Here is a 22,456-nt window from a genome sequence, read left to right as displayed (position 1 = left end):
AAGAGGGGTAAGTGATCCGGGATCTTAATCAAGCTAAGAACTCGCATTAAAACTCCTCTGCCTTCAATTTTCCTAACAAATATACGCTCACTTGCAAATAAGATGGATGAAATACTCCTCTTAAACAAATACTATTCTGATTTTCGCAATTCAGCAGTCCTATGCTTCTCTGAAACCTGGTTAAATGAATCAATTGAAAATAGCAGCCTGAACATTCCAGGATTTCAGATTGAACGATCAGACAGGATTCCAGAAATATCTGGTAAAAAGAAAGGAGGAGGCTTATGCCTATATATTAATAGAAACTGGTGTCAAGATTTTAATATAATTTACAAATTCTGTGACAACAATTTAGAGACTCTAATTATCAACTGCAAACCATACTATTCGCCTCGTGAATTTTCCTCATTTCTTCTAATTGCTGTTTATGTCCCACCACAAGCCTGTGTAAACAAGGCATTACGAACTCTAGCTGACCAAATCATGGAAGCTGAAGCCAAACACCCTGATTCACTGGCCATTGTTTTGGGAGATCTAAACAAGGCAAACTTAAGGCAAGAGCTACCAAAATACTTTCAGCATGTCAATTGTCCCACCAGAGGCAAGAATACTCTAGACCATTGCTACACAACACTAAAAGATGCCTATCGGTCTTTACCACGTGCAGCTGTAGGACACCCTGATCATTGCATGATTCACCTTGTACCTGCTTACAGGCAAAGACTTAAAGCCACAAAACCAATAATTAAATCAGTGAAGACCTGGACGGAGGAATCAAAATTAAAGCTGCAGGCATGTTTTGACTGCACTGATTGGAATATTTTTAAAGATACCTCTGCAGACCTGGATGAACTCACAGATACTGTGACATCATATGTCAGCTTCTGTGAAGACCTATGTGTACCTACAAGGAACTTGCGAATATACAGTAACAACAAACCTTGGTTCACACCTAAACTTAAGCAGTTATGACATTCCAAAGAGGAAGCCTACAGAAAAGGTGATAAAATGCTGTACAATCAGGCCAGAAATGCACTAACGAGGGATTGGCCCAAATTAAAATATAATTAAAACAGTAAAACCCAATTAAAAACTAAAATCCTATGCCAGTCCTGCGCGAATAAATAAATATGTTTTCAGCTCGCGGCAAAAGGTTTGAAGGTCAGGAAGTTGGCGGAGTCCTGGGGGAAGTTCATTCCAGAGCGTAGGAGCCCCCACAGAGAAGGCCCTTCCCCTGGGGGCCACCAGCTGACATTGCTTGTTGGACAGCACCCTTAGGAGTCCCTCTCTGTGAGAACGCACGGGTCGGTGGGAGGCATTCGATAGCAGTAGGCGGTCCTGTAAATAACCCGGCCCTAAGCCATGGAGCGCTTTAAAGGTAGTAACCAACACCTTGAAGTGCACCTGAAAGACCACAGGTAACCAGTGCAGCCTGCGCAGCCTGTGCAGGAGTGGTGTCACATGGGAGCCACGAGCGGCTCCCTCTATCACCCGCGCAGCTGCATTCTGGACCAACTGGAGCCTCCGGGTGCTCTTCAAGGGGAGCCCCATGTAGAGAGCATTGCAGTAATCCAAGCGAGAGGTAACAAGAGCATGAGTGACCGTGCATAGGACATCCCGGTCAAGGAAGGGGCGCAACTGGCTAATCAGGCGGACCTGATAAAAAGGTCTCCTGGAGACGGCCGTCCAGTGATCTTCAAAAGACAACCGTCCATCCAGGAGAATGCCCAAGTTGCGCACCCTTTCCATCGGGGCCAGTGACTCACCCCCAACAGTCAGCCGCGGCTGCAGCTGACTGTACAGGGGTGCCGGCATCCACAGCCACTCCGTCTTGGAGGGATTGAGCTTGAGCCTGTTTCTCCACATCCAGACCCGTACAGCTTCCAGACACCGGGACAGTACTTCGATAGCTTCATTGGGGTGGCCTGGGATGGAAAAGTACAGCTGCGTATCATCAGCGTACAGTTGGAACCTCCCCCCAAAACCACTAATAATCTCACCCTGCGGCTTCATATAGATGTTGAACAGGAGAGGCGAGAGAATCGACCCCTGCGGCACCCCACAAGTGAGGCGCCTCGGGGTCAATCTCTGCCCCCCTGCCAACACCGTCTGCGTCCGGTCAGAGAGGTAGGAGGAGAACCACCAATAAACAGTGCCTCCCACTCCCAAACTCCCCAACCGGTGCAGCAGGATACCATGATCAATGGTATCGAAAGCCGCTGAGAGATCTAATAGGACCAGGGCCGAGGAGTAACCCCTATCCCTGGCCCTCCAGAGATCATCAACCAACGTGATCATCCATGGTTTTGGGGTGCGATATCATCAGTACACTGATGATACTCGGCTGTACATTTCCACCCCAACGAGGCTGTTGAAGTGATGTCCCGGTGTCTGGAGGCCGTGCGGGTCTGGATGGGGAGGAATGGGCTTCAACTCAATCCCTCCAAGACTGAGTGGCTGTGGATGCCGGCATCCCGGTACAGCCAGCTGGTTCCATTGCTGACTGTTGGAGCCGAGTCATTAGCCCCTATGGAGAGGGTTCGTGACTTGGGTGTTCTCCTGGATGCTCGGCTGTCATTAGAAGAACATATGACGGCCGTCGCCAGGGGATCTTTTTATCAGGTTTGCCTGATATGCCTGTCTATGCCCTTCATAGACCGGGATTCCCTATGCACGGTCACTCATGCCCTCATCACTTCCCGCCTGGACTACTGTAATGCTCTCTACATGGGGCTCCCCTTGAAGAGCACCCGGAGGCTCCAACTGGTCCAGAATGCAGTTGCGCGGGTAATAGAGGGAGCTACTCGTGGCTCCCATATAACACCTCTCCTGCGCAAGCTGCACTGGTTGCCAGTGGTCTTCCGGGTGCAATTCAAGGTGTTGGTTACCACCTTTAAAGCGCTCCATGGCATAAGACCGGGCTATTTACAGGATCGCCTGCAGCCACCGATAGCCTCCCACCGACCTGTGCGCTCACACAGAGAGGATCTTCTCAGGGTGCCGTCAGCCAAACAATGTCGACTGGCGACCCCCAGGGGGAGAGCCTTCCCTGTGGGAGCACCGGCCCTCTGGAATGAGCTTCCTCTGGGGCTACGATTACTCCCCGACCTCCGGACCTTCCGACATGAACTCAAGACCTTTCTGTTTTACCACGCAGGGCTGGCCTAATGCATTGCGGTTTTTAACTGGGGTTTTATCATTTTTCTATTAATAGTTTTAAATGGGGTTAGCCAAAATTGAATTAGATTTTTAAAATGTTTTTAATTCTATTTATAAAATTGTTTTTATGTTGGCTGTAAACCAGTCCTTCGGGAGAAGGGCGGTATAAAAATTAAATAAATCTAAATCTAAATCTAAATCTGTACCGGGAGGTCATGCTGGAAACCAAGAGGAACATGGCTTCCTTAGGTAAGGGATTCTGATAAGATATTGAAATTTAGTAGCTGGAACAGTGGAATTGTAGAAGGAGTCAGAACACTCAGTTACAGCTGATTGGTTGGATAGAGCTGTCCCCTGCATGAGGCAGTCTCTGCTGTGATTGGTTAGTTTGAGTGTAAAGGGGGAGTGTCCTGTTTCCCGCCTTTTTTCCTCTGTGGGCTTGATAATTTTACCTCATGGTGATGCTGTAGTGTTGGTTAATCTCATGATGCTCCTGTTAGCCTGACTTTCTCGTTTATTGTAAATATTTTTTTCCCGGGTAATTTTTTTTTTATTTTCCATAATAATTCCCACAATTTAACCAGTGTACAGTACAATCACTTATCCAACAATCGATCCTATACTCAGATTATGCTCAATCAGGCCTGCTCGGTCGCCACTCCCTTCCTTAATCCTTCCTACCCTTCTCAACCTTCTTCTACTTTCCCCACCATCCTCTCCTCACTTTCCTACTTCCCCTCCTCTTTCGCACTTCTCATTTCCATCCTTTCTAACCGTCTATCTTCCCCTCCTCCTTCCCCTCCTATCCTTTCTTCTCCCTCCCTTCTTTCCTACCTACCTACCTGCCTACCTACTTTCTTCCTTCTTTACTCCTCTTTCCTTAGCCTTTCCCTTCTGGAATGGTTACCGAGCAGCCCCAACTTTACACCATTCCAACTTGTTTAATTCTACCGTTATTCCTGTACAATGGCAATCAATTTATAATCTTCCCCTTCCCCCCACCCCATTTCCCCCCTCCCCCCCGAGACTTCCCAGAACAGAATACAGGGTATAGTAACTAACAAACATAATCTAAAAAATAAAAGCAAACATATTGCCATAGGTCTATACTATAGGCCACCCAACCAAACAGAGGAAGTAGATGAACTTTTTGCTAGTCAGCTAACTAAGGTATGTAGGAAGCACATCACAGTAGTAATGGGGGATTTTAACTACCCTGACATCAACTGGGAAACAAACTCTGCACCAAGTGGAAAATCCAACAGGTTCCTAACAAACCTAGCAGACAACTTTGTTTCCCAAAAAATAGAGAAGGCGACAAGGGGATCAGCCATATTGGACTTAATTCTCACTAACAGAGATGAAATGATAGAAGGTGTTGAAGCTACAGGAACCTTGGGGGCAAGTGACCACGCAATATTGGAATTCAACATTAAGCAAATACAAGTAGTAGAACAAAGTCAAACTAGAGTCTTGGACTTTAAGAGAGCTAATTTCAATAAACTTAGAGAGATCTTGAGAAGGATTCAATGGATGAGAATCCTCAGGGGGAAAACAACTCAAGAAGCTTGGGAAATTTTGAAAAGTGAGATTATAAAAGCACAGTCTAACACAATACCAATGAAGAAGAAAAATAGTAGATCACAAAAGAAACCAGCATGGATGCATAAAGAACTATCTGACAAATTGAAAGACAAAAAGGACAAATATAAAAAGTGGAAAGAGGGGCAAATAACTAAGGCAGAATATCAGCAAATAGCCCGAGCCTGTAAAGATGAAGTGAGGAAAGCTAAGGCTCACAATGAACAAAGGCTAGCGACAAAAGTAAAAAATAATAAAAAAAGCTTCTTCCAACATGTTAAAAACAAGAAAAAAGTCAAGGAAACAATTGGCCCATTGCTGGGAGAAAGTGGCAAGAAGATGACAAGCAACAGGGAGAAAGCAGATCTACTTAACTCATATTTTGCATCTGTCTTTACACAAAAGGAAAAAACAATCCAACCTATCAAAAACAGCACTACAAAAAACAGATTAGAAACACAAGTTAAAATAGGGAAGAAAATGGTAAGTGAACACCTGTCTACCCTAGACGAGTTCAAATCACCAGGACCGGATGGATTACACCCCAAGGTTCTGAAGGAACTGGCAGACGTGATCTCAGAACCACTGAACTATATCTTTCAAAGATCCTGGAGCACAGGGGAGCTGCCAGAGGACTGGAAAAGAGCTGATGTAGTTCCCATCTTCAAAAAAGGAAAAAAAACAGATCCAGGAAACTACAGACCTATCAGTCTGACCTCAATACCGGGGAAGATTCTGGAAAAGATAATCAAGCAACGAATCACGAACACCTAGAAGCAAACAAAGTAATAACCAAAAGCCAACATGGGTTTGTCAAAAACAGATCATGCCAGACTAATCTTATCGCATTCTTCGACAAAATGACAAAATTAGTAGACCAGAGGAATGCTGTTGATATAATTTACTTGGACTTCAGTAAAGCATTTGATAAAGTAGACCATAACCTACTACTAGATAAAGTAGAAAAATGTGGGTTAGACAGCACCACCACCAGATGGATTCAGAACTGGCTGACCAACGACTCAACGTAGTCCTCAACGGAACTACATCCACATGGAGGAAGTATGCAGTGGAGTACCCCAAGGCTCTGTTTTAGGCCCAGTACTCTTCAACATCTTCATCAATGACTTGGACGAGGGATAGATGGGAACTCATCAAATTTGCAGATGACACCAAGCTGGCAGGAATAGCCAACACTCCAGAAGATAGGCTCAAGTTACAGAAAGATCTTGACAGACTTGAACATTGGGCGCTATCTAACAAAATGAAATTCAACAGTGAAAAAAGTAAGGTTCTACATTTAGGCCAAAAAAACAAAATGCACCAGTACCGTATATGTGGTACCTTGCTCAATAGTAGTACCTGTGAGAGGGATCTTGGAGTCCTAGTGGATAACCATCTAGATATGAGCCAGCAGTGTGCAGCAGCTGTTAAAAAGGCCAACACAGTTCTGGGCTGCATAAACAGAGGGATAGAATCAAGATCACGTGAAGTGCTAGTACCACTTTATAATGCCTTGGTAAGGCCACACTTGGAATATTGCATCCAGTTTTGGTCGCCACGATGTAAAAAAGATGTTGAGACTCTAGAAAGAGTGCAGAGAAGAGCAACAAAGATGATTAGGGGACTGGAGGATAAAACATATGAAGAACGGTTGCAGGAACTGGGTATGTCTAGTTTAACAAAAAGAAGGACCAGGGGAGACATGATAGCAGTGTTCCAATATCTCAGGGGCTGCCACAGAGAAGTGGGAGTTGGGCTGTTCTCCAGAGCACCTGAGGGTAGAACAAGAAGCAATGGGTGGAAACTGATCAAGGAAAGAAGCAACTTAGAACTAAGGAGAAATTTCCTGACAGTTAGAACAATTAATAAGTGGAACGACTTGCCTTCAGAAGTTGTGAATGCTCCAGCACTGGAAATTTTTAAGAAGATGTTGGATAACCATCTGACTGAGATGGTGTAGGGTTTCCTGCCTGGGCAGGGGGTTGGACTAGAAGGCCTCCAAGGTCCCTTCCAACTCTGATGTTATGTTATGTTATGTTATGAAATATTCCCTTTCACACCATCACACTATCAATTCCTTTCTTTCTTAAGCTCTAATACATAGCAATTCCTAACTTCACTCAAAAAGTAATTGGTATTTTTTAATCTGATACTTATTTTGAATATAATCAATCCACTTTTTCCATTCCAAAATATATTTTTCTTGTGTATAATCATTCAAGTACGCAGAAATTTTTGCCATTTCTGCTAAATTTGATACTTTACTAATCCATTCTCCAATTGTAGGTAAGTCTTCTTTCTTCCAATATTGTGCAATCAATAGTCTTGCAGCAGTTATTAAATTCAAAATCAGTTTTGTCTCTATAACAGTGCAATCTGGAATTATTCCTAATAAAAAGAACTATGGAACAAACTTGATCTTCTTTTTCAAAACGTTCTGCATAAGCCACCATATTTTAATCCAAAAAGCTTTAACTTTTTTGCAAGTCCACCATATATGATAATAAGTAGCATCCTCACAATCACATCTCCAACATTTTGCTTTCACATTTGGATACATACATGACAATTTTTTCGGATTTAAATGCCATCTATAAAACATTTTATAAAAATTTTCTCTTAAATTTTGTACTTTTGTAAATCTAATATTCCTCACCCAAAATTTTTCCCATGTTTCTAACATTATAGGTTGTTGAAAATTTTGTGCCCATTTTACCATACAATCTTTAACCAACTCCATTTCTGAATCAATTTCTACCAATACATTATATAATCTCTTTATATGCTGTTGACCTTGATCTTTTATTTGTTTTACCAAGTTATCATCACTTTGCCTAATACCAATTTTCTGATCTATTTTCCATCTAGATTGCAATTGTCCATACTGGAACCATGTATAATTTCTCCCTTCATCCCTCAATTTCTCCCTAGATTTTAACTGTAATTCCCCTTTTTCCATAATCAAAAGCTCTTTGTAAGTGATAACCTCCATTTTTTGTAATATATTTATATTCTCTATCATATGTCTGGGGATAGTCCATATTGGTATCTTTCCATCTAACTTATATTGATATTTTTTCCAAACCTTCAACAAAGCACTTCTGACCATATTATTCTTAAATATCTTATCAATTTTCTTGTCATATAATACATATGCATGCCAACCATATAATAAACCATAACCTTCTATATTCAAAACTCTTTCCTCTGTTAAATTAATCCAATCAGAAATTAAAGCTAAAGCAACTGCATCATAGTACAATTTCAAGTTAGGCATTTTTAAACCCCCTCTTTCCCTAACGTCTTGCATTATTTTTAACTTTATTCTCGGTTTTTTACCCTTCCATACAAAATTACTAATCCCTTTTTGCCATTCCTGTAAATTTGCATCTTTCTTCAATATTGGAATCATTTGAAACAAAAATAAAAATGTAGGCAAAACATTCATTTTTATAGCTGCCACTCTTCCCAACAATGATAATTGTAACTTCTTCCAATTCTCCATTTCTTTAATTACTTTTCCCCACAGTATCTCATAATTATTTTTATATAACTTTACATTCGATGCTGTAATATATACTCCTAGATATTTGACCTTTTTAACCACTTCACATCCAGTTATTCTTTCTAGTTCTTCCCTCTGATGTGTATTCATATTTTTAATTATCATTTTTGTCTTCTGTTGATTCACTTTAAACCCAGATACCTTACTATACTGATCAATTGTCTCCTTTAGATATACGGCTGAATGTATTGGTTGAGATAAAGTAACAACCAGATCATCTGCAAACGCTCTTAACTTATAATCTTGATTTTTAATTCTAATTCCTCTTATTCGATCTAAACCACGTATATTACTCAATAATATTTCCAAAGTTAGAATGAATAATAACGGTGACAAGGGACATCCTTGTCTAGTCCCTTTCTCAATCTTGAAGGATTCTGTTAATCCACCATTTACTATTATTTGAGCTGTTTGCTTTCGATATATAGCCTTAATTGCTTGAATAAAATAATCCCCAAATTGCATTTTTTCTACTACTTTAAACAAAAACTGCCAATCCAATCTATCAAAAGCTTTTTCCGCATCCAAAAAGAAGAGTGTGCTGAGACCTGGCTGTTTCTTTCCAAATATTCAAGTAAATTTACAATTTGTCTCATATTATATCTCATTTGTCTCCCCTTAATAAATCCTGTTTGATCATTATGTATTAATTGAGTCATCAGTGGCATCAATCTATTCGCTAATATCTTAGCAAATATCTTATAATCAGTATTTAAAAGCGATATTGCCCTATAATTCTCTGGTTTAACACCATCTCGATCTTCCTTAGGTATTAATGAAATAAAAGCTGTCCTCCATGAGGGAGGAGCTTCTCCTCCCCTTTGTATTCTGTTGAATAACTCCTTAAGTGGTACAATCATCTCATTTTGTAAATTTTTATAATAAGTAGTTGTCAAACCATCTGTACCTGGTGCTTTATTCGCTTTAAGCTGCTTAATTGCAAACACTATTTCCTCTGAAGAAATTAATTGATTCAACTCTTCCCTTTGATCTACTGTAATTTCTAAGATACCATGGTCCTGTAAGTATCTATCTATATCTTTATCATTAATCACATCTCTAGCATATAACTTAGTATAATATTCTAAAAAGGCTTTTTAATCAAGTTTTGCTGATATACTTCCTTACCTCTATATTCTATTTTATCAATTATACGTCGTTTCTGTTTCTTTCTTAATAAATATGCTAACCACCTTCCAGGTTTATTAGTATTATTAAACAAATTATGCTTTGCATATTGTAAATTAGTTGCCACCTGATCAGCCATTAACATATTAAATTGACCTCTTAATATATTTATTGACTCTTTTATTCCTGGCTACATACCAATAACTGCTCCTTCCTTTTAATTCCTCTTCTAATTCTTTTTGCTTTTTCTGCAATCTATTTCTATATTTATATTCATATCCAATAAAATTTCCCTCATATAAGCCTTGCTGGTGTCCCAAACTATCTCTATAGGTGTCCCCTTATCCATATTCAAAGAAAAAAATTCCTTCATTTGAGTTTTACATTCATTTACATTTTGTTCATATTTAAACAAATTCTCATTCATCCTCCACAACCTCCTGGCCTCCTTTTCCCGATCTAGCTCAATCCAAACCGGACTATGATCAGACAATGTTATAGAACAAATTTTTGTCTTCTTCACTCTGAAAAATAAATCATTAGTAATTAAAATAAAATCAATCCTAGAAAATGATGTCTATCAGAAAAAAATGTAAAATCTCTCTCTTTTTCATTGCGTTCTCACCATACATCTCTCAGTTCTAAATCTTCCATCAAATCAAAGAAGCCTTTGGCAGTTTTACACGATTAGAAATATTTCTAAGACTTCTTTATCTTTCTGGATATCCATCACTCCATTCCAATCACCCATTAATATATGAGTTTTATAATCCCAAGATGTTATTCTTTTATGTAAAAACTTATAAAATTTTTCTTGTTGTTGATTTGGTGCATAAACTCCTATTAAAAGTATCTTTCTTCCCTCCAATAAAAATTCAATGGCAATATATCTTCCTTGATTATCCGCCTCAATTAATGTTGCAGATAAATTACTCTTTATATAAACAACTAATCCATTCTTCTTTTCTGTAGAAGATGCAACAAAATGTATTCCCAATTTTGAATTTATCAAATATTTCTGGTCTAATGTTCTAATATGTGTTTCTTGTAAACATACAATGTCATTTTTAAATTGCTTCAAATAATGAAATATCTTTCTTCTCTTTTGTGGTGAGTTTAATCCATTAACATTCCAAGATAAAAGTCTAATTGCCATTATCAGTGATCGGAAACTTTTGAAGCACCAGCCACAAATCATATCTTTCTTTGGGCCTCGCTCCTCCCACTGTTTCCGTCTTGGTAGTAGCAGATTGAGCCTGTTGAGCCTTTTCTTCTTGTTCCTTGCGTTTGACAGCCGCTCTTGTCATCCTTGGCTCTTTTGGAATCTCTGATCCCATCTTAGACACATCCAACACTTGTAAAAGGTCTTCTTCCATTACTCTCACTTCTTTTTCTTTAATTTCACCTTCCTTTCTCCTACCATCCGGAGGTAGTGGACTTCCAGCTTTGAGCACATAAGCATAAAACTCTCGTGCTTTACTGACTGTATTAAGATGATGTGCTTTCCCTTCATAGTAAACTATTATACCAGTTGGGATGTCCCATCTGTACCTGGTGCTTTATTCGCTTTAAGCTGCTTAATTGCAAACACTATTTCCTCTGAAGAAATTAATTGATTCAACTCTTCCCTTTGATCTACTGTAATTTCTAAGATACCATGGTCCTGTAAGTATCTATCTATATCTTTATCATTAATCACATCTCTAGCATATAACTTAGTATAATATTCTAAAAAGGCTTTTTAATCAAGTTTTGCTGATATACTTCCTTACCTCTATATTCTATTTTATCAATTATACGTCGTTTCTGTTTCTTTCTTAATAAATATGCTAACCACCTTCCACGTTTATTAGTATTATTAAACAAATTATGCTTTGCATATTGTAAATTAGTTGCCAGCTGATCAGCCATTAACATATTAAATTGACCTCTTAATATATTTATTGACTCTTTTATTCCTGGCTACATACCAATAACTGCTCCTTCCTTTTAATTTCCTCTTCTAATTCTTTTTGCTTTTTCTGCAATCTATTTCTATATTTATTATTCATATCCAATAAAATTCCCCTCATATAAGCCTTGCTGGTGTCCCAAACTATCTCTATAGGTGTCCCCTTATCCATATTCAAAGAAAAAAATTCCTTCATTTGAGTTTTACATTCATTTACATTTTGTTCATATTTAAACAAATTCTCATTCATCCTCCACGACCTCCTGGCCTCCTTTTCCCGATCTAGCTCAATCCAAACCAGACTATGATCAGACAAAGTTCTAGAGCAAATTTTTATCTTCTTCACTCTGAAAAATAAATCATTAGTAATTAAAATAAAATCAATCCTAGAAAATGATTGATGTCTATCAGAAAAAAATGTAAAATCTCTCTCTTTTTCATTGCGTTCTCGCCATACATCTCTCAGTTCTAAATCTTCCATCAAATCAAAGAAGGCCTTTGGCAGTTTTACACAATTGGAAATATTTCTAAGACTTCTTTTATCTTTCTGGATGTCCATCACTCCATTCCAATCACCCATTAATATATGAGTTTTATAATCCCAAGATGTTATTCTTTTATGTAAAAACTTATAAAATTTTTCTTGTTGTTGATTTGGTGCATAAACTCCTATTAAAAGTATCTTTCTCCCCTCCAATAAAAGTTCAATGGCAATAAATCTTCCTTGATTATCCGCTTCAATTAATGTTGCAGATAAATTACTCTTTATATAAACAACTACTCCATTCTTCTTTTCTGTAGAAGATGCAACAAAATGTATTCCCAATTTTGAATTTATCAAATATTTCTGGTCTAATGTTCTAATATGTGTTTCTTGTAAACATACAATGTCATTTTTAAATTGCTTCAAATAATGAAATATCTTTCTTCTCTTTTGTGGTGAGTTTAATCCATTAACATTCCAAGATAAAAGTCTAATTGCCATTATCAGTGATCGGAAACTTTTGAAGCACCAGCCACAAATCATATCTTTCTTTGGGCCTCGCTCCTCCCACTGTTTCCGTCTTGGTAGTAGCAGATTGAGCCTGTTGAGCCTTTTCTTCTTGTTCCTTGCGTTTGACAGCCGCTCTTGTCATCCTTGGCTCTTTTGGAATCTCTGATCCCATCTTAGACACATCCAACACTTGTAAAAGGTCTTCTTCCATTACTCTCACTTCTTTTTCTTTAATTTCACCTTCCTTTCTCCTACCATCCGGAGGTAGTGGACTTCCAGCTTTGAGCACATAAGCATAAAACTCTCGTGCTTTACTGACTGTATTAAGATGATGTGCTTTCCCTTCATAGTAAACTATTATACCAGTTGGGATGTCCCATCTGTACTCCATCTGACATTTTTTAAGTTCGTTCACCAAAAAAGCAAATTCCTTCCTACCTCTCAATATTTTGGGGGGAATTTCCTTTAGTATTAAAATATCTTGGCCAGCCGCTTGAATCTTGTCTCCTTTAAAAGAAGCTTGTAAAATCTCATTTCTCACTGTTCTAGTAGTAAAATAAATGACAATGTCTCTCGGAAGATTTCTTTGTCTTGCTATCCAGGAATTCACACGATAAATTTTGTCAATAAAAAAAACCACATCTGCTGGCCGAACTGCCAAAATCTCCACAAAGGCCTCAGAAAAAATTTGCTTCAAATTCTCTTGTCTATTCTCTTGTAGACCCCGTATTCTTAAAGCAAATTCCATATCTCTATATTGCACCAAAACAATTTCATCATCAACTTTATCCATTTTACTTTGAGCTACCTCAATCTTATTTTCCAATTTTAAGTTAACTTTCTTTATTTCTTCTACTTCCTGCTCCAAAAAATCACATTTGATGCCAGACCCTGTACTGCTGACACCAAACCTTCCTTGACTTCTTTATTTCCAATTTGAATTTCTAACATCTGTTTTTTCATGTCTGACATTTCTTCTGTAATTAATTTAAACTTATCTTCTATCTGAGAGGTTTGCAAATTCATAGCATCATTAAGAGATTCTTTCATAAAATCTTTCAAATTATCCTGAAGTGCTTCCAAATTTAGTGATTTTGTATCTGCTGTATGTGCTGGAGAAACTCCCGGTGTTAATGTTCCTGGGGTTTTTGTTACAGTTGTCTTTAATTGTTTTGCTGCCATCTCTTAAAATTTCTCTTTAACTTAATGTTACGTATAAATCTTCTAAATCTTTTAAAGAAACAGTCTCAATGTCTCTTTTCCCCCCCTCGTTACAATGTTTCAAAAAATCTCCAGCAGTTCTTCAGCAATAAACAGCAAACAGTGAGAATTGTAACACTTTCGTTTTCAACTGATTAGTTCATTGAAGAACAGCCGCCATTTTCGCTTTGAAGTCAACTCCAAAACTTTAAAAAAAAAATAACAGGGAATTGATTTAATTACTTGCTTTTATAGTTAGAGCTCTCCCGTTTCTGTTCAGTCCGGTATTTTCTTCTTTAAGCTAAAATTGGTCCCGGCAGTTGGTCGTGACAATTAGGTCTGCCGAAGCAGGAAAAAAGCCTCAGATCTGGAGCGCTTTGAAGTTCTGAGGGGGCTTAACCCTTCGAGCCCCCTGGTGTCTTCCAGGAGTTCTAGGGAAGCTCTACCTCTGCCTCTTTCGCCCACCTCCTCTTCTTCGCCCGAAGAGGGGGAATTTTGAACCACTGGGCAGCTGATTGTCCGCTGTCTTAGCGGTCCAACACGATCCAGAGGTTGGTGATCAAACAGATCATCTCCATTGCCAACGGAGCCAACCCGGAAGTCCCGTTTATTGTAAATATTGATGTAAAATATATTAATTGACATAAAACTAGGAGCTTGTGTCGGTATCTCTGACCTTTTTGGACACCTGCTGTGCAATTCCCTGACAGATTCTCTTTTCCCTGGACTGAAATGTTGATGGTTGTGAGCCCCTGATCTGCTTCTCACACAAAAGGCTCATTTATTCACTATATGCAGTAGAAAAGAGCCACTTTATCTACATTTCTACTCCTACTAAGTCTGATAAAATGGCCTAAATCCTCCATGACCTTTCCCTTCCTACCCAGTTTTTGATCCTGTCTGCCCCACTTTTTAGAAGTTGCTTTCATTTTAATAATAATAATAATAATAATAATAATAATAATAATAACAACAACAACAACAACAACAACAACAACAGAATTGGAAGGAACCGACTCTAGGGGACGGTGCTTATCTCCGTTTCAAAGCCGAAGAGGCAGCGCTGTCCAAAGACGTCTCCGTGGCCATGTGGCCGGCATGACTCAACACCAAAGGTGCACGGAACGCTGTTACCTTCCCACCAAAGGTGGTCCCTATTTTTTCTACTTGCATTTTTACGTCCTTTCAAACTGCTAGGTTGGCAGTTTGAATGAAGGAACGAAGGAACAAACAAAATGAACGAACATAGGCCACTTGTAACTGTCTCTTCTGCTGCCTGGAAACTAAATATGAAGCCCCCCCACAAAAGGTTCAATGATCTTATCCAAAATCTTCAGGTTTTTATTCTGTACCATTGAGAACAAGAGAGACCCAAAGGCCAAAACTTATATCACTTTAATACCAAGCATAGCACCATGTTTGGAAGAAATGGGGCTTGAGAGGAAGTTTGATATTGTTCAAACACAGTAACGGTGCTTGATCCCTTTTGCGCTTCAGTTTGTGTTAACTTTTCTATCCTTTCTGTTCCAAGCAGGCGACGGATGGGAGATGGAGGATTCTGGCCAAGAGGCAGCAGCACCTTTGCCAAAAGAGAAAAAGGAAGTTGCAGAAAAAATGTATGGAAAGCCAAGTTTGGAGGAAAACCAATTAAAGGTTGAGCTGGAGAATTGCTCTGGTTTATCTTCTGCAGATACCAATGTCTTATTGGACACCGATGATTGCCAAGAGAAAGAAGTGTGTTCCAGGTGTGGGAAAACACTCCGAGATGGATCTGGATTATGTGACTGTTGCCAAAGCTATACTGGAGAGAAACAGGATGAAAGCAGGCAACACTCCAGAAGGAGCCTTCCTCCTTCTCTACATGAAAGAAGAAGAGAAGGAGGGGAAATGTACAAATGTACGGAGTGTGCAGAAAGTTTCAGTACAAGCCGCTCTCTTGCATTGCATAAAAAGATACACAAAGCAGAGAACCCACACAAATGTCTGGATTGTGTGAGGACCTTCAGGCAGAAAAGTCACCTTAATTCACATAAGAAGGTCCACGAAGAGAGGAAGCAGCATCAATGCATCACCTGCAGAAAGACCTTTGGAAGCAACACCTCCCTTGCTTCCCATAATAGGATCCATACAGGGGAAAAGCCATATCATTGCACAGTGTGTGGAAAGAGCTTCACCCAAAATAGCAAGTTAAGTTTACATAAGAGGATCCACACCGGAGAGAAGCCATGTAAATGCACAGAGTGTGGAAAATGCTTCAGGACCTCCAGTTCCCTTACCCGCCATAAGAGGATTCACACAGGGGAGAAACCCTATGAATGCTTGGAGTGTGGAAAAAGCTTCCCCAGAAGTTGTGCTCTAACTTTACATAATAGGATTCACAAAGGGGAGAAACCATATAAATGCCTGCACTGTGGAAAGAGCTTCAGTCAAAAAGGTAGTCTAAACTCACACGAGAGCATCCACACGGGAGAAAAACCATTTCAATGCACGGAATGTGGAAAGAGCTTCCGCACTTCAAAAAGCCTTACTTCCCATAACAGAATCCACACGGGGGAGAAGCCCTTTCAGTGCCTGCAGTGTGGAAAATGCTTTGCCAGTTCTAGTGGCCTTCATGACCACAAACTGACCCACACAGGGGAGAAACCGTACAAATGCCTGGAATGTGGAAAGAGCTTCCGTTTCTCAGTAAGTCTTACTTCCCATCACAGAATCCACACAGGAGAGAAGCCCTTTCAATGCCTGCAGTGTGGAAAGAGCTTCGCCCGAAAAGGGAATTTCAATTTACATAAGAGGATCCACACTGGAGAAAAGCCATATCATTGCACAGAATGTGGAAAATGCTTCAGGGCCTCCAGCGCTCTTACTTGCCATAAGAGGATTCACACAGGGGAGAAGCCCTATGAATGCTTGGAGTGTGGAAAAATCTTCAATGGACGTACTACACTAGCTAATCATAATAGGATGCATAAAGGAGAGAAACCTTATAAATGCCTGCACTGTGGAAAGAGCTTCAGTCAAAAAGGTAGTCTAAAGTCACACGAGAGGATCCACACGGGGGAAAAACCATTTCAATGCATGGAGTGTGGAAAGAGCTTCTGTACTTCAACAAGCCTTACTTCCCATCACAGAATCCACACGGGGGAGAAGCCCTTTCAATGCCTGCAGTGTGGAAAGCGCTTTGCCAGTTCTAGTAGCCTTCATGCCCACGAACTGACCCACACAGGGGAGAAACCGTACAAATGCCTGGAGTGTGGAAAGAGCTTCTGTTTCTCAGCAAGCCTTACTTCCCATCACAGAATCCACACAGGAGAGAAGCCCTTTCAATGCCTGCAGTGTGGAAAGTGTTTCAGTAGGCAAACTAGTCTTACTCTCCATAAAAGGACCCACACGGGTGAAAAGCCTTACAAGTGCACCGAATGCGACAAATGCTTCACCAGTTCGAGTTCCCTCACTTGCCACAAAAGGCTCCACACTGGGGAGAAACCATATGAATGCCACACTTGTGGAAAGAGCTTCAATGAAAAAAAAAGGTATATTGTACATAGCAGAACCCACACTGGGGAGAAACCATATCAGTGCCAGGAGTGTGGGAAATGCTTCAGTGGTTCTGGACAATTGATGATCCATAAAAGGATTCACACAGGGGAGAAACAGTATAAGTGCACCGAGTGTGGCATGAGTTTCAGGAGAAGTAGTAACCTTTATATCCACAAGAGGATCCACACTGGGGAGAAACCATATACATGTCATGAGTGCGGAAAAAGCTTTAGACATAATCATTCACTAAGCAGCCATAGAAGGCTTCACTCAGGGGAGAAACCCTATAAATGCCTGGAGTGTGGAAAATGTTTTAGTATGAGTGGCAGACTTACCTCCCACATGAGGATCCACACAGGGGAGAAGCCATTTCAATGCCTGCAGTGTGGAAAGTGCTTTGCCCGTTCTGATGGCTTTCATGCCCATGAACAGACCCACACAGGGGAGAAACTGTACAAATGCCTGGAGTATGGAAAGGGCTTCCGTAATTCTAGCAACTTAACATCCCATAGAAGAATCCACAGTGGACAGAAACCATATCAATGCACCGAGTGTGGGAAGTGCTTCAATCAAACAAGTCACCTTAATCGCCATAAAAGGAGCCACACGGGTGAAAAGCCTTACAAGTGCACTGAATGCGACAAATGCTTTGCTGATTTGGGGTCTCTCTCTCATCACAAAAGGCTCCACACTGGGGAGAAACCATAGGAATGCCACACTTCTGGAAAGAGCTTCAATACAAAAAATGTCTCTATCGTACATAGCAGAACCCACACTGGGGAGAAACCATATCAGTGTGTGAAGTGTGGAAAGAAATTCAGAACCCATAGTAACCTTAATCAACATAAGAAAACGCACAGCAGGAAAAGATGACCTGAATTGGTTTGTGTTGATTCTCAACATTTGCTTAATGCCCATAGAAGTGTTCCAGGAGAATCCGCAGAAAGTCTTGGAGTATTGGAAGCGCTTCCGAAGCAGCAGAAGCTTTTTGATCCATTAAAAATAAAATATTGAACCAATACAAGCCCCAAGTTTTTTTTGTCAAAAATAAACACTGGATTAAAAATAATAGTTGCATTATATATTTAAGTCACACCAGAACAAAGAGAAGCAGGATCTTCAGTGAGCACTTCACTGGGAGAAAGAGACGCAAAAGAAGGAAATATTGAACCAATACAAGGCTCAAGGTTTTTTTGGTCAAAAATAAACACTGGACGGTTGGCGTTGTGTCTTCACCATCTAAAATTGGTTGGCTTTAACTGATTTCTAGTCTGAGATATGATATTGATTGTGTATCTTTTCTGTTAATGCCCTAACTTGTACAAGTAGCTAAAGGCTTAGCTTACACATCTCAGATATGCCGGTTCAGGAATTCTGGAAGTTGAAGCCTACAAATCATAAAAGGGCCACGGTTCACCATCCCTGGTCTAAATCGAAGGATCCTTGGAGAGTCAATTAACAGGTTAGACTTAGAATAAAAGCGTAAATGCTTCCGCTTGCTAAATCATAACCCCAAATGTATTACGGAACAAGACAAAAGGCACAAACAGGAAAGATTTGCACCTGTACATCTCTAAAAAGAAGAAGTATGCTGTTAGAAAAATAAGAAGTATCATTGAAAGCTATGCTATAGTTCCGCTGAAGTGACATTTATGAAAGTGTTGCGGTTATTCTGTGTACATGTTAGGATAGCTTTGCTGAGCTTTGTATTATGTACACTATGGTTAAAATGGTAGTGTAAAACAGGCAGGAATTACTGTAAAGGTTGGCCTCTCCCCTCTTTGGAAGAGCTTTATAGCTCCTGCTGCCTTAAGGAAGTTCAAAACATTCTTAAAGATCCATCTCATCCTGGGCACCCTTTTTTTGAACTATTACCATCTGACAGATGGTACAGGATAATAAAAAAAGGACAAATAAGCCTAATATTGACCGAAATGCATTCAAGATAATTTTCATCATTGCTGTGCTCTATTTCTGTAGAGATGTAGTTATTTCTTATATATAGTGCAACTCCACCTCCTCTTTTATTTGGTCTATTTCTTTTAAATAATTTATATTCCTCTAGCTGTATGCTCCATTTGTCGGTTTCATCCCACCAAGTCTCCGTAATGGCAACAATATCATATCTGCCCTCATTTACTTGAATTTCTAATTCACCCTGTTTATGCCTCATACTCTGTGCATTGGTGTATAGACATTTGAGTCTGTTTTGATTGACCTTGTGTTTACTATCTACATAACCTGTGTTGTGCCTGACTGCCCCTACTTTCTTGCCACCTGTTTGATTAGTGCACATGGTATGGCACTCACTATTAAATGCTTGGTTTTGCTTGATAGCAGGGCTGATAATCTTACCCACACAGACACCTATGTTACGTGCACTGATAACCCTATTAATTTTGGATTGCTGGGGACAGAAATTTTCTGTATCAATTAATTCTCTGTCCCCACTGTTCAGTTTAAATGTTTATCCAGAAAATCTGTGAATGTATTGCTAAGAAACTCAGTCCCTTTCTTTGATGGATTGATGGATTTGTACAGTTTTTCATTGGACCAGTTGCAGACATCATGACTAATAAAACCAAAGCCTTCCCTTTTACACCACTTCTTTAGCCATACATTAAACTCCACTACACGCTGGCCTTTACCTTTTTGTTCCTTATATACTGGTAAAACCTCTGAAAAGATAAACCTACTACCTATACTACTAAGTTCATAACCGAAGCTCTGGAAATCATTCTGCACAGAAAGTACATCCTTTTGGGACAGATCATTTGTGTCAAAATGTATAATAGCATCAACATCACAATCCTTGCTGGCATTCTTGACTACCTTAAGAATACGCCTCTTGTCTCTGCTGGCAGTAGCACCTGGCAGACACCTGACCTCTTTCAAAACCTCCATATCCTTTCCTAAATTTACATCCCTTACAATTGAATCACCAATCAGAAGGTGGCTTCTCTTTTTGGATACCGTGCTCTTCTTGTGTGACCAATGTGTAATACCTGATTCACACTTTTCCCTTTCCAAAGTAAGTTCTTCATCTCATACCATGATCCCCTGATTGTTTGAGTTTTCAGTATCACAACTACCTTGACCTGTCACTTTAGTATCCCTATTAAGGTCAGCAAGGGCACTATATCTGGGACACTGCAAAAGCTTTGTGTTTATGGTTCACAGCTCTCACCCTGCCAGATCCCACAGTTGTCCATACTGCCCTTCTCCTGCAGGATCTTTGTGGTAGAGGGGACTGATGGCACGGCACCTGGAATGGCTGAATTGGGCACGTAATTTCTGCTTGGAGAGCATAGATTTGAGATTCTAGATAGGTAATCTTTTCCACGTAGACTGCTAATTTGTTTACAAAGAGGACAGTACCCAAATTTGAAAAGAGTACTGTGAAAGACAGCTGCAAAACAAGTACTGCACTGAACTAAGCCAGTCATTTTGAAGTAGAATAAAATCACAATCTTAAGTGGACTAACCCTGAATATATTATTGCTATTTTTATAGTGATTAGATTAGATTCGCACACCTAAGGGCGCGCAGGTTGTGAAAATGAAAATGAAATGGAGGCAGTTTTGTCCCTATTCACCCCCACTCTCCCTCACAGCAAGCAGTTCCACCCACTTGGTTCTCTGGAGTGAAAATGAAAATGAAATGGAGGCAGTTTTGTCTCTACTCACCCCCACTCTCCCTCACAGCAAGCAGCTCCACCCACTTGGTTCTCTATTGATTGTGTTTGTTTTCCGTTAATGCCCTAACTCGTAAGGCTTTAAACATTTTTGCCAATTTCTCAGGTGGCATATGCCATCTATAAAATATTTTATATTGATTTTCTTTATATGTAGTGGAAATTGTGAATTTATAATTCCTCTCCCATGGCTGTTGCCATTTGTCTAGGTCTATTGAAAATCCAAATTTTTTAGCCCAAGCTATCATAGTTTCCTTTATTTGTTCCCCAACAAAAAGTTATATTTTTTTTAATTAATTTGTCCTCCATTCCTGTGAGAATCCTATCCACCTCAGTCTTTTCTAAATAAAAACCATGGAGTTTAACATCTTTCTGATATCTTGCTTGTATTTGCATATACATATACCAATCTAACTCAATCCCCTGTTCTTCCAAATCTTGTTTCTGTTTCAATTCCTCACCCCCACCCCATCTGTTTACAAGTTCTTATACCTAACAATATTTCTAAGATTAATAATAATAATAATAATAATAATAATAATAATAATAATAATAATAATAATAATTTAATTTGTATACCGCTCTTCTCCTGAAGGACTCAGGGCGGTTAACAGCCAAATAAAAACAACAATCAAAATACATACAATACAAATAAAAACAATGGCTAAAAAACTTATTTAAATTTGGCCCAACTATTAAAATACATTTAAAACCCTAAAAACTAATTAAAAGTTAAAAACCCATAAAATCATCTAAAATCCTATGCCAGTCCTGCGCGAAAAAATAAGTACGTCTTAAGTTCACGGCGAAAGGTCCGAAGGTCAGGGAGCTGTCGAAGTCCAGGGGGAAGTTCGTTCCATAGGGTAGGAGCCCCCACAGAGAAGGCCCTTCCCCTGGGGGCCGCCAGCCAACATTGCTTGGCTGACGGCACCCCAAGGAGTCCCTCTCTGTGAGAACGCATGGTTCGGTGGGAGGCACAAGATGGCAGTAGGCGGTCCCGTAAGTAACCCGGTCCCAAGCCATGGAGCGCTTTAAAGGTGGTAACCAACACCTTGAAGCGCACCCGGAAGACCACAGGCAGCTAGTGCGGCTTTGCGCAGCATAGGTGTTATATGGGAGCTCCGAACAGCTCCCTCTATCACCCGCGCAGCTGCATTCTGGACTAACTGGAGCCTCCGGGTGCTCTTCAAGGGGAGCCCATGTAGAGAGCATTGCAATAGTCCAGGCGAGAGGTAACAAGAGCATGAGGAATCCCGGTTCAGAAAGGGGCGCAACTGGCGGATCAGGCACACCTGATAAAAAGCTCTCCTGGAGACGGTCGTCAGATGTTCTTCAAAGGACAACCACCCCTCCAGGAGAACGCCTAAGTTGCGCACCCTCTCCATTGGGGCCAATGACTCGCCCCCAACAGTCAGCCGTGGTTGCAGCTGACTGTACCGGGATGACCAACTGAGGTCTGGAGTAGCTGGGCCCATTGGCTCACTTCAAGCACATGAGGTCTGGTTTGAGGTCAGAGCCAGCTGCTCCAGCTGGCTTCTTGGCTCACCCATGTCTGCAGTGAGGCCCAGGAGCAGCTGAGGTCTCAGCTGGGCCTGGCCAGCAAGCATGTCTCAGTTCAGCAGCTGCTTGAGGTCTGTGCTGCCC

At 40.2% G+C, this 22,456-nt stretch overlaps 2 protein-coding genes across 2 annotated transcripts in view; both read left to right on the top strand.

Moving 5' to 3' along the window:
- The window catches only part of LOC131193419 (zinc finger protein 420-like), a 106,116-nt gene extending 87,974 nt beyond the window's left edge, over positions 1-18,142 (top strand). Inside the window, exon 4 of the mRNA XM_058173543.1 lies at positions 15,116-18,142. Coding sequence (XP_058029526.1) covers positions 15,116-17,826 — 2,711 coding nt within the window. The 3' untranslated portion in view covers positions 17,827-18,142. The remainder of the gene's footprint in view (positions 1-15,115) is intronic.
- Positions 1-22,456, top strand: part of LOC131193426 (zinc finger protein 345-like) — a 212,123-nt gene that overhangs the window by 59,117 nt on the left and 130,550 nt on the right. The gene's annotated exons all lie outside the window — the stretch shown is intronic.

Source organism: Ahaetulla prasina, chromosome 2, assembly GCF_028640845.1.
Source record: "Ahaetulla prasina isolate Xishuangbanna chromosome 2, ASM2864084v1, whole genome shotgun sequence".
NCBI classification, from domain to species: domain Eukaryota; kingdom Metazoa; phylum Chordata; class Lepidosauria; order Squamata; family Colubridae; genus Ahaetulla; species Ahaetulla prasina.
This window is presented reverse-complemented; position numbering and strand designations above follow the sequence as displayed.